Source organism: Bos mutus, chromosome 10 (genome assembly GCF_027580195.1).
Source record: "Bos mutus isolate GX-2022 chromosome 10, NWIPB_WYAK_1.1, whole genome shotgun sequence".
Taxonomy (NCBI): Eukaryota; Metazoa; Chordata; class Mammalia; order Artiodactyla; family Bovidae; genus Bos; species Bos mutus.
In genome coordinates this window covers 74,034,050-74,047,603 of record NC_091626.1, presented here as the reverse complement: position 1 = coordinate 74,047,603, position 13,554 = coordinate 74,034,050, and the positions used below count along the sequence as shown (strand labels likewise).

The 13,554-nt window shown below is 40.1% G+C and overlaps 1 protein-coding gene across 2 annotated transcripts in view; it reads right to left on the bottom strand.

Moving 5' to 3' along the window:
- RASGRP1 (RAS guanyl releasing protein 1) overlaps window positions 1-13,554 on the bottom strand; it is a 78,880-nt gene that overhangs the window by 27,281 nt on the left and 38,045 nt on the right. For both annotated transcript variants that reach the window (XM_070378250.1, XM_070378251.1), the window contains exon 3: window positions 8,842-8,947. In XM_070378250.1, the coding sequence (XP_070234351.1) occupies window positions 8,842-8,947 (106 nt within the window). The remainder of the gene's footprint in view (window positions 1-8,841; window positions 8,948-13,554) is intronic.

The window sequence follows — 13,554 nt, the reverse complement described above, 5'->3', positions numbered from 1 at the left end:
AAGGAGGAAGTCACCAGCACAGCAAGGCCCCAGCAAAATGATCTGTAAGAAGTGAAGAGGTGCCTCTGCCCACATCCAAGACTAGGAGTCTAGTCTGCCAGAGAAAACAAGCTAAAAAGAAGAGCCCCTTCTTTTCTTTCCAGCAACTGATTTAAAACAAAAAAGACCCTATGCAGTGAATAAGAAAAAAAAGAAGGAATAAATATTCAGATATAATGAAAATTCAAGCAATAATAGGAAAATGATAATATATGCATAGTGGGTGTCAGTAGACTGATCTTACAGGTTGTAATGGCAAGTCAGAAAAAGTTATGTGAATGACCGAAATACAGTTGGAGAGCATGTGAAGGATTAATATCACTGGGAATATTCTATGAGAATGATGCCATCCTAAGAACATGAAAGAACAGCAACAGTCCACCAAGTTCACATGTCTCTAGCGATATATGGAAAGAATATACATTTATTGCAAAGGTCAAAGAAATGCAAAATCCAGTCCAGTGATGAAGCTGTGTGGTTGTACTCTGTTCTATCAACATACTGAGGAATACTATGCAGGCTGTGTGCTATACACGCCACTGCCCTCTTTCTCTTAAAAACCACCCAGAACTCTGTGAATTCCAGCAGGTCCCTGAGAGGACTCTACTGAGCAGCCAGCAGATGTCTCAATTAACCAGGGCTGAGCAGTCTTCATTCACTGGGTATGCATGTTTTAACCCTTGGAAAACACAGATGTAGATACAGTAAAGTAAAACAGTCCAAAGCTTATTACTTTTTTTTTTTAATTAGGAAGGAGTCTGTGTATTTTGAAATCTTACATACCTGTAGTATTTAAGAGCATATTAGAATGATAGCTGTGAAACTTCAATTTGGAATATACAATTAAGGCTTTACCCTTAAATTTTAAATTCAAACCTTACTAAGTTTATGCATAGCTTTGAAACACCTAAGATGTCAGCTTTACTGTTTATAATTTTAATCTATTGAAGTTACAAGCCTATTTAGAATTCAAAAAGGTCCTTGAAATAGTTTTAAAACTATAAAATATAAAATTCATAGTTATATAAGTATATACCTATCAATAATTACTTTAAATGTAAATGGAATAAATGTTTCAAACAAAAGACACAGAGTGGCTGAATGAATACAAAAGCAAGATCCACATATATGCTGCCTACAAGAGATGCACTTCAGAATCAGACTGAAAGTAAGGGGATGAAAAAAGGTATTCCATGCAAATGGAAATTAAAAGAAAGCCATGGCAGTGATTCTTATATCAGACTTTAAAACAAAGACTGTAACAAGATACAGGAGGACATTACAGAGTAACCAAGGGGTCAATCCAAGAAGAGGATATAACTGTAAACATATATGCACCAAACATAAGAGCACCTAAACATACACAGAAAATGTTAACAGACATAAAGCAAGAAATTGACAATAAAACAATAGTAATAGGGGATTTTAACACCCTTATTTCAATGAACATCATCCAACAAAAAAATCAGTAAGGAAACACTGGCCTTAAGTGAAACATTAGCCTAGATGTGCTAAGATATATAGAGAACATTCCATCCAAAAGCAGCAGAATACATACATTTTTCAAATGCAAACGGAACATTCTCCAGGATGCATCACAGGCTAGGCCACAAAATGAATCTCAGTAAATTTAAGAAAACTGAAATCATAACCCAGTATTTTTTCTGACCACAATACTGTAAGATTAGAAATCAGCTATAAAAAAAAGACTCAAAAATCACAAATGTGTGGAGACTAAATAATATGCTACTATACAACCAATGGATCACTGAAGAAATCAAGGAACAAATAAAAAAATACCTGGAGACAAATGGAAACAAAACCACAAAATCTATGGGATGCAGCAAAAGCAGTTCCCAGAAGGAAGTTTATAGTGACACAAGCTCATCTTAGGAAACAAACAAAAATCTCAAATAAATTACCTAACCTTAAATCTAAAGGAACAAGAGAAAAACAAACACAACCCAGTTAGTAGAAGGAAAGAAATTATAAAGATCAGCAGAAATAAATGAAATAGAGACTAAAAACAATAGGAAAGATCAATGAAACTAAGAGCTGTTTTTTTTTTTTCAAAGATAAAACTGGTAAACCTTTCTAGACTTAAAAAAAATGGAGAGGGCCCAAATCAATAAAATCGGAGATGAAAAAGAAGTTACAACAAGTACCAGTAAAATGCAAAAGATCATAAGAGATTACAACTATATGACAATAAATTTGACAACTTAGAAGAAATGTACAAATTCCTAGAAATATACAATTTCCCAGGACAGAATCAAGAAGAAATAGAAAATATGAGCAGACCAATTACCAATAACAAAACTGAATCAGCAATTTAAAACAATACAATGAACAAAAGTTCAGAACCAGATGGCTTTACAGGTGAATTCTACCAAATATTTAGAAAAGAGTGAACACCTATCCTTCTCAAATATTCTAAAAAGTTCCAGAGGAAGGAATACTTCCTAACTCATTCTATGAGACCAGCACCACCCTGATACCAAAATCAGACAAAAAGTTGACATAAAAAGAAAATTACAGGCCAACATCACTGATAAAAATATGAACACAGATGAAAAAATCCTCAACAAACATTAGAAAATAAAATTCAACCATATATTAAAAGAATTATATATGATGATTAATTTGAATTTATCCAGTGGGTGCAAGGACAATTCAGTCTCCACAAATCAGTCAGTTGACAAATTGAAGAATAAAAATCATATGATCATTTCAATAGATGCAGAAAAAATATCTGAGAAAATTCAACATCCTTTTATGATAAAACTCTCCACAGTGTGAGTAATGGAGGAACATACCTCAACATATATGCCATATATGGCAAGTCCATGGCTAATATCATACTCAATGGCTTTAAAGCACTTCCTCTAAGGTCAGGAACAAGACAAAAGATGCTCACTCTCACCACTTTTATTTAACATGGTATTAGAATCCAGCCACAGCAATCAGACAGTAAGAAGAAATTAAAGAAACCCAACTTGGAAAGGAAGAATTTAAAACTGTCACTGTTTGAAGATGGCATAATACTATACATAGAAAAGCCTAAGGATGCCACCAAAAACTACTAAAGCTCATCAATAAATTTGGTAAAGGTGCAGGGTACAAAATTATTGAAATCTGTTGAATTTCTATATACTAACAAGGAACTATCAGAAAGAGAAATTAAGAAAACTATCATTTACAATCACATCAAAAATGAATAAAATATATAGGAATAAATCTAACTATAGAGGTAAAAGACTCATATTCAGAAAACTTTAAGACACTGATGAAAAAAATTGAAGATGACAGAACAGATGGAAAGGGATACTTATGTTCACGGATTAGAAGAATGTTGTTATCATGACCATACTACCCATCAGTCTATAGATTCAATGTAATCCTTATCAAAATACAAATGGCATTTTTCACAGAATTAAAACGATTCTAAAATTTCTATGGAAACACAAAAGATCCTGAACAACCCGAACAATCTTGAGAAAGAACAGCACAGGTGGAGTTACCACGCTCCCTGACTTCAGTCAAACTACAAAGCTACAGTCATCAAAACGGTGTAGTATTGGTATAAAAACAAACGTCTGGATCAATGGAACAGAAGAGAGAACCCAGAAAACAACTTTGAAACTTACAGTCAATTAATCTAAAACAAAGGAGGCAGGAATATACAATGGAGAAAAGACAGTCTCTTCAATAGATGTTACTGGGGAAACTGGACAGCTCCATGCAAAAGAATCAAACCACTATGCAGTCACACCACGCACAAAAATAAATTCAAAACTGATTAAGAACGTAAAGGCCCCAAAACGATAGAACCTATAGAGGAAAACATAGGAAGTATGCTCTTTGGATATGTCTCCTCAGGCAAGGAAAACAAAAGCAAAAATAAACAAGTGGGATTATATCAAACTAAAAAGCTTTTGCAAAATGAAGGAAACTATCAACAAAAAAGAAAAGGCCACCTACTAAATGATGGAAATATTTGCAAACAGTATGTCCAATAAAGGCTTAATACCCAAAATATACAAATAACTCATACAACATAAAAAAAAAAAAAACTGGTTAAAAAACAGGCAGAGGATCTGAATAGACATTTTTCTAAGAAGACATACAAATGACCAACAAGCACATGAAAAGATGCTCAACATCATTAATTATCAGGAAAATGCAAATCAAAACCACAAAGAGGTCAACTCATACCTGTTAGAATGGCTATTATAAAACAGACAACAAATGACAAGTGTTGGTGAAGATGTGGAGAAAATGAAACCCTTGTGCACTGCTAGTAAGAATATAAATTGGTGCAGCCACTATGGAAAATAGTAAATAGGTTCCTTAAAAAATTAAAAATAGAACTCCTGGGTATTTATCTGAAGAGAACAAAAACATTAATGAGAAGAGATCTATGGAGCGCGATGTTCAGTGAAGCATTATTTACAATAGCAAAGGTGTGGAAGTAAACTAAGTGTTCATCAAGAGACGAATGAATAAAGACTTGGTGTACACAAACACACAGTGGAATATTACCCAGCCATAAAAAAGAACAAAATTTTGCCATTTGCAACAACATGGATGGACCCAGAGGGTACACACTAAGTGAAAACAGTCAGAGAAAGAAAAATACTGTACTTCATTTATACATGGATCTAAAAACACTAAACAAATGAATATAATGAAAAAAGAGTTATTTGTACAGAGAACAAACGGGTGTTTGCCAGAGAGGAGGAAAAAAATAAGTGAAGGAGATTAAGAGGTACAAACTTTCGTTTGTGAAAATAAATGAGTCATGGGTATGAAATGCACTGTATGGGGAATACGGTCGATAATTATATAGTATCTTTGTATGATGACATGTCATAACTAGACTCATTGTGGTGATCATTTTGAAATGCACGTGTGTGTGTGTTAGTTGCATCGTATCCGACTCTTTGACACCAGGGACTATAGCCTGCAAGGCTCCTCTGTCCATGGAATTCTCAAGGCAAGAATACTGGAGTAGGTTGCCATTCTCTTCTCCAGGGGATCTTCCTGACCCGGGAATCAAACTCGCATCTCCTGCATTGCAGGTGGGCGCTTCACCATCTGAGCCATATCAAATCACTGTTACATGACAGGAACTAACATAACGTCATAGGTCAATGATACTTCAAAAACAAATAAACAAAAAGAAATCAGATTTGTGGTTACCAGAGGTAGGCGGTGGAAAAAGAGGGGAATGTATGAAAGCACTCAAAAGATACAAACTTCCAGTTATAAGACAAATAAGTACTAGAGATGTAATGTACAACATGATAAACATAATTAACACTGCTCTATAGTATATGTGAAAGTTGCTAAGAGGATAAACTCTTAAGTTATCATCACAATAAAACTTTCATCTATTTTCAATTTTTTATCTATATAAGATGATAAATATTCACTAAACTTATGAATCATGCTTTAAACCTTAAAGTTTTATAGTGCTTTAAGTCAACTTTATCTCAAAAAAAAACCTGGAATAAAAAATAAAATCCAACTTGCAGTTTAAAACCATTGCAAGTATTTAATTAATTGGCATTATTTTAATTAAACAAACATTTTTAAAGGTCCCTTACAAGTGCTTAGAGGGACACTCTAGACCTATGGAAAGAACAAGATTTGCAAGCTAAACTTGAACCCCTAAAGAAAAACTATGACTGTGAAATTTGTACTTTTCATAAAAGGAGTTTAACTTAAAAAACCTAACTTTTGATAGACTTACTGTTTATAAAATCTATCCTTAAGGGCATGAAAACCAAACAGAAGCACGAAACATAAAACCACACACACATACACACATCAACAAAGGTAATCAATATAAAAAATAAGCCCAGGTAAATTTCCTGAAGTGAATGGTTCCAATCCTTGCCTTTCTTTGGGCACAAAAGGGAGGAATGAGAAAGAGATGATTTTATATTTATGACACATGTTATCCCTTCAGTGCAAAGAGAGTCAAGCATAAGGCATATTCAAGCAAAAAATGTTCTAGAGTCTGTATTTTTATTATTTGATCTAGTAGTTGAAATTTTTAACTTCTTCCTTATGAATGAGTAAGGCACACAAAAGACCCACTTTTCTTCTAAAACAATCGGGTGGACACACAAATCAACGCGTGCCTCTTATCGTGGAGTCTGTCTTCCTCCTGGTTGCCCCCATCCTTCTCTTCACCCGTCTGTTCCCCTGTGCTCAGTGCCGGCTACACTGCAGCAGGATCTGTGAACCCCGTCGGTCTTCATCTGAAGGCCAAGCCTGTGGGCACACAGAACATCACTCAGGAGGGCAGAGCCCCCAAGGTCACAAAGAGCGTGCCACAGTGGGGCCACCTGAGCGAGGCAGGCACTGCTTCTCACTTGAGGAGAGGAAGCAAGCAGCAGCATCTGCAGGCCAGGACTGAGGCTCAGGCGTCTGCGGGGGCAACCGTCATTGTTCGCTGGAAGCTTCAGGTGCCACATCTTCACGGGCAGTGCTGTGGCAAGAAAGTACCAGGACAGTTCCGACTGTACCTTACAGGCATCCAAACTATTCAAAGCATGTTGTTAAATTTTTCTGTCTCAACCGTGGAAAAACAGGAAACAACAGGAAATGATCCAAGCTTTCTTAATGAACAATAAAAAGGACCCACTCAAGTCTGGGGTATTGAGAAGTTTGGCATGGAAGAGAGAGGGTTTCTGAGAGAGCTGAGGACGGAGCAGGCAGGGCACACTGGGTAGGCTGAGGGTCTACCATCCCCCTCTATCTGCAGAGGCTCCGAAGCAAGATCTCATTTGCTTCCTAGGAAAGTAACTGCAGGGCTGGATGATAAAGGAGGAGGTGGCTGTGCAGATGAGCGGCCCCGCATGGGACAGAGGCCGAGGAGAGAGACTCTGGGGCCCAAAGGAAGGTGGAGGCATGGGAATGGAGAGGAGAAAAGAGCTAAGAGTCATTTCTGAAGCAGGAACCCTGGGATTGGGTGACTGGCTCCGTGGGAGGTGAAAGGCAGAGAGGATTGTGAGGGCTTTGATGTTGCTGCTTCAGGACATCAGAGGGGCAACGGCACCATGGACTGAAATTGAAAATGAAAATCCAGGTGTCAAAGCAGAACTAACGGGGTAGTAGTGGAGGTGGCGAGTTAAGTTTTGAGTATATTAAGACTGAAGTGTCATAGGACAAAGCAGTCCCAACATTTTTTTTAAAAAATGGTTTGAGTTAGTTAGAGAAATATGGACTTGAAGGTCATCAGAAGAATGGTGGTGGAAATCCTGGTGATAAATCACCCAGGGAAAGTATAGAGAGAAGAAAACCAGAATGCTATCTCATTTTGAAGAGGTTCTCAAAGAAAAGGCTGGATGGAGAGCTGGAGGCGGGTGTCCCAGGAGAAGGGAGACCCAGGAAGGTGCAGTCCAGAGCCCTGGAAGGAGTTTGGAGAGGTGGGGTGCTGTCAACAATGTCTCTACAGGGAGGTCGCTATAAACAAGGATGGAAAATAAGCTACTGGGCTTGACAACCAGGAGGTCACTGGTGACATCAGAGGAAAGTCTGAGTACAGGGGTGGAGGCCACAGTCGGGTGAAGGAGTAAGTGGGAGTTGAGAGATGGGAGATAGTGAGCGTGGACTATTTTAAGAAGTTTGTGCATCACATTTCTGACCCTAACAATGGAATGAAGGGGAGGCAGGGTTGAGAGTTTATTTTTAGGTTAGGGAGATGTGAATGAGTTTTAGACTGAGGGGCAGGTGCCACTGAAGATGCAGGGTTTAAAAGGACAGGAAAGAGGGAAGATAAAATATAGAGAAAGAATCTGCGAAAGTGGAAGGGAGAATAGCAGGGAGGAGGACTCTGGGTCCACAGAGGGGGCCACAAATTAGTCCTTGGAGAACAGTTTTTTCTTTGAGTATTTAATTACTGACACTATTGAGAACTGCTGGTACATGGAGTTCTAGTATGGTTTTAGAACGCTCTGTAGATTAGACATCCATCTATTACCTGTACCTCTCATTATATGGACTCCTTTGAAGGCCACTGAAATGCCACTGAAAACACCTTCTCTGAGAGGTTTATAAGCAGGCTTAGGGAATAGATTCAGTCCTGATGGCTTTTATGCTTTTGCTGAGTGCCATGAGATGAAAAGGGAAGGCTGGGGAGAGTGCTAAAGGATTAGAAGAGCTCTATAGCATGACTCAGTGCCCAGGACCTGGGCTTCAAGGTGCTAAACAGTCTCACCTCACCTACAGCCCACGGTGTCATCAGGCATCAGAGAGAGAGAAAGCAGTCGTTTTCCCCACCCCACTCCATTTACAGCCCAAAGAAGGTCAGAATCCAGCAGGGTTTGCTTGGCGCAGCCAGTGCCTCAGTCTAAAGCAGAAAGGCACCAGCTGCCCTGGGGTCAGGAAGCTCTCTTCAAAACCTGGGAAGGTTGAAGAATTAGACAGGAAAGCCAGAATGCAGCACCCTTGTCAATTTGCATGCGATGAATATGAATTTTGATTAATCTTCAGGAAAAGTATTTTTCACTAGCAAGAGCGAATGAAGAAGACCGTGTCTGCATGTTAATCTCTTTGACCTCTTCCCAGAAAAATCAGCATCAATAACACTGCCTTTTCCAACAGAAGACACATATACACACACAACACATATCCCCAGACACGCATGCCATTCCCTGAAAGGACGCATGAACCCATTAACCACTCAGGGTTATGCCAAAACAACCAAAATGAAAGCATCATTCACATTTCAAGATGCTTCTGAATCAATCCTATTTGTGGATTGCCGCCAGGCACTGGGCTAAAGGATATAGAGTGATAACTTTTTGGAGCAGTTCAGCAGAGGAAATGAGAATTCGGTGCATGGTCAGCATGACTTGCAACAGTTGGTTACTTCGACACAGGTTTCCGTCTGCATCTGAAAACACAAAGAGCAGCATCTGAGCAAGGCCCCAGGGAGGAATTAGTTACCTGACAGGACACCTGCCAACTCCCATCACTCATGGGGGAGACCAGAGTGCAGGCTCTGCAGCGCCTCCTCCGTGGCCTTCGGCACTGCACATCCCTCCCTTCTTGGCTTTTCTTATCCTCCTGCTGCATACTCCCCTTCCCCAAATGCCTGTTTTGATGCTCATTAATCACCCCGCCAGAAGGTGGTAGAATCGTGGGGAAGTGGTACCATTTGCATAGGTACACGTGAGTCTGCTGAAAGCAGAAGCAGATCCAGGTTTTGTGGCTCCCAAAGGGCATATGGTGGGGGGAGGGATCCCAGTGAAACGAGTTACAGTCTTAATAGATCACAGTTAAAATACCTTGCTTTTATAAGCTGCACAAAAATATATGAGCATGTGAATACATTTCTAGGGCTGGCCCATGATCTTGGAAGGGCTCATGCCAGTGAGGGGACCTAAAATGCAAGTCTCCCTAGTTTCACGGGCAACGCGTCTCTGGATGGGCATAAAGGAGGAAGACTATGGGCAAATGTGACCTTGGGAGATTATGGGTGGGTTTACAAGTACCTATGATGATTTGTATCAAAGAGCATGGTTAGCTTCTTAATTGGGTTTCCAAATCCCACTGGTACCAGATAACAAGATTTTTTCCATACACTGGCACTGGGTATAAAGATTCCCCCTAGAGTGGTTTTCAAAATCTTTAACACCTGTGGCAGGAAGTGTTAGGCGCTGGTTGTTCACAGACATCTATTCTCTGTCCTTCACCATGGATTGCATCACCAGGTTCCCTTGCCAGTTAATTTATAGTTGGGTTCAGCCATTGGGAACCATCAGGAGGAGCCAATGGGAAGCCATTGGGAGATGGGAGGAGAGGGAAGTCAGGATATTTTTCTCCTTCCCTCTCTGCTTTGGTACCACTTTCCTGACAGCTGCTACAGGTCTCTTCGATAAATGATTATACTGTTTGGCCCCTCTTTCAGGGCTCCAGCTCTCACTGGGATCTAAAACTGTATTCTCCCTTGACTTTAGTTATAAGGATGGTAGCAACCTTTGGCTGTTGACAGTCTCTGGGTATCTGGGCACAGTATCTCAACTCTACTCTCTGTAAGTAGTGGCCCTTCATTAAAGTGTCTTCACTTAAACCATGTGAATTCTGTTCGCTCTTGGGAACTTTAATGATTCAGTGGAAAATATCAAATTAAAGAATATACATGAATTGTTTTTTTTAAATCATTTTTTGCTCTTTAAAGCACATTATACAAAAGGGGTTGACACTTTCATTCTTTCTAAGTGTACCAAATTGTAAATGAAGGACACAGTCCATCTGGACTCAGAATTCAGAAGTCCTGGCTCATCCTCAAATGATGATCTAAAGTCATAGTTCATTGACTACAATGACTACATAGTTCATTAACTACTTGCGAAAACGTAAGGAACCCTGACGAGATCACTCCCCTCCCCCTCACCAAATGCACCAGTTCACCTGAATTCTGTTACTCTTACTTCTTGCCTTCCTCTGTTACCATGGAAAGCACTTCAGAAGCCAATGCCTCCACTGAGCTCTGAGGATCTTTTTCTTAAGGACAGTGACACCATCTTTGTCCACTTTCTCTCCTCCAATATCAACTTTTCTCTCTCCTGGTTTACTTCCATTGGCATTTAAATATGCACCAGAACCTCCTATTTAAAACAAAATGAAATAAAGCAAAACCTGAAACCCTTGTCCTCTCTAGCTGTCTCTCAATTTTGCTCCCCCTTTCAGTAAAACTTCACTGTCATCTATTTCTCATCTCCCATCCCCTTTCAACCATTCCATTTTTGACTTCTACTTCCATTATCCCACTAAATCTTTTATTTTCAGGGTCACTGATCAGGTCTATATTGCTAGATCCAAGAGTTCATTCCTCTGTCCTCATCTTACTTTATGACTCAAGTTGCATTCAATCCAACCTAACCCAAGCTGACAACTCTGTCCTCCTTCCTGGAACACTTTCTCCTCTTGGCTTCCTCAGCATCACACTCTCTCAGCTTCTCTCTGTGGCTCTTGTTCTGTCTCCTGTTCCTTTGCTGAGCTCTTAAATGTCACCATGCTGTGGCTCAGTCCTCCCACTTCTTTTTCTTTTCTAACAATTTTTAAAGTTAAAACTTAAGTTTTAACTTAAAAAAAATTAATTTATTTCTTCTAGGCAGGGAAATTCATCTATAGTCCTTTGGGATAAAATACCACTGATATGCTTGTGACTGCCCAACAGACATCTTCAGCCTTACTTGGTGAATCCATATAGATGTCTAATTTCAGACTTAACTCATCCAAGCAAAATTCTTGACCTCTCCCTTCCCCAGTTCACTTCTCCTCCATTCTTCCTCATCTCAAGAAATGGCACCACAACCATCCTTTCACTTACCCAAACAGAAAACCGAGGGGTCACCCTTTATTTCTCATTTTCCCTCATATCCAATCCATTAGTGACCCTTGATTCTACTTTCAAAATAGGTCTCAAACCTCTCCATGTTCCCCCATCCTTGCCACCATTCTAGTTGTAATCATCACCATAGAGACCTACTTGACCTCCCTGTTTTCACTCTTATCCACCTACCTGCCATCTGTTTTCCACGAAGCAGCCAGGAGTGAGCTCCTAAAACCCACAAATGTACTTAATATGCTTCAATGGAGCCCATTACCCTTGCAATAAAGCACCGACTCCCAACTGCAGCCCACAGAGCTCTCCCCATTCTGGTTCCTTTTAGTCTTCCATTTCATTTCACATCATATTACTCTTCTCCATACTCCTGTCTATACCTCAAACGCTCCAAGCTTATTCCTACTTTGCATGTGTTCTTTCCTTGAATGTGGCCTTTCTTCCCTTGGCCCATTCACGTCATTTATGTCTCAGTTTCAATGTCACATCCTCAGAATGGTGATCCTTAAACTACCTCTGTAGCCATGATCCTGCCTGAGTTTCTTCATAGCACTTACCAATGATCTGAAGTTATCTTTTTTATGTGTTTAATTTTCATTTTCTGAGTCTCCACTAGAATATAAGCTTCGTGAGATCTGACCTTGTCTGTTTTTTTCACAACCATATCTCTAGGGTCCAGAACAGTGCTGATACATGCAGTTACTCATTAAACATTTACAGAGTAAATGAGTGAACTATACCAAGTAGGCAGAGAAGGCAATGGCACCCCACTCCAGTACTCTTGCCTGGAAAATCCCATGGACGGAGGAGCCTGGTGGGCTGCAGTCCATGGGATCACTAAGAGTCGGACATGACTGAGCGACTTCCCTTTCACTTTTCACTTTCACGCATTGGAGAAGGAAATGGCAACCGACTCCAGTGTTCTTGCCTGGAAAATCCCAGGGACGGGGGAATCTGGTGGGCTTCCATCTATGGGGTCGCACAGAGTCGGACACGACTGAAGCGACTTAGCAGCAGCAGCATACCAAATAGAAGACCCCTTAACTTTTCATGTTTCTTTGGATATTGTGTTTGCTTGTTTCATTAGCTATTTCATTAATATTTAATTGTTGTTGTTATTCAATTGCTAAGTTGTGTTCAACTTTTTTGCAAACCAAAGGACTGTAGTCTGCTGCCAGGCTCCTCTGTCCATGGGATTTCCCAGGCAAGAATACTGGAGTGGGTTGCCATTTCCTTCTTCAGGGAATACACCAAACCCAGAGATCTAGCCTGCTTCTCCTGCTTAGCAGGCAGAATTCTTTACCACTGAGCCACCTGGGAATCCCCAATGATATATAATATACACACTTATTTTCTTCTTGGCCACAACTTATAAAGTTACAATTAACAAAGTTATAATTTGATAAATCATTTTTAAGAAGTATTTAATCTAGCCTGTTACAGTTTTGTAAATCTTTCATTACTTGTTCTAAACTTACCCTCTGGTGAGAGAGGGCTAGTACCGCTAACTCTCTGTTTTCTGGCCCACATAATTTCTGTAATATATATCTCCTGCCACAAAAATTCTGTAAAACAAAACATCCCAAAATTCAGTGACTGAAAACAGTGATCTTTTATTTTCTCAAGCATCTGTAAGCTGGCTAGGGGCTGGCTGATATTGGCTGGGCTTCGCTAGGGCTCCTCCCCTACAGGCCCCCGGCTTCCCTGGACCAGTGGGCTAGCCATGGTGTGTTTTCATGGTGATGGCAGGGCGCTGTAGGGTAACTGGAACTGTCCAAGGCCTCTTATCCTAGCCTTGGAACGGGCATGCTGTCACTTCCCCTTTATTCTTTTGGTCAAAGAAAGTCACGGCTGAACCTCAAGGCAAAGGGCAGGAACCTCAAAGTCAGGTGGAAAAGATCACTGATATGGAGAAGGCAAAAAACTGGAGGAGGGGACAACAATCCACTCTGCCACAATTATGGGATGCAAGTTTTCAATTCGGCATCTGACAACAGAGCTGTTACAATGCACCTCTCCTCACAGAAGCAGGGGTGTTCCTATCCCCATACGTCATGGCACAGAGCGGGAGGATCTGAAACGTATTTGTAGGGCGTGTGTCAGAATGTTCACAGGAGGCACGGGCACAATCGCAGACGCACTCAGTGTGG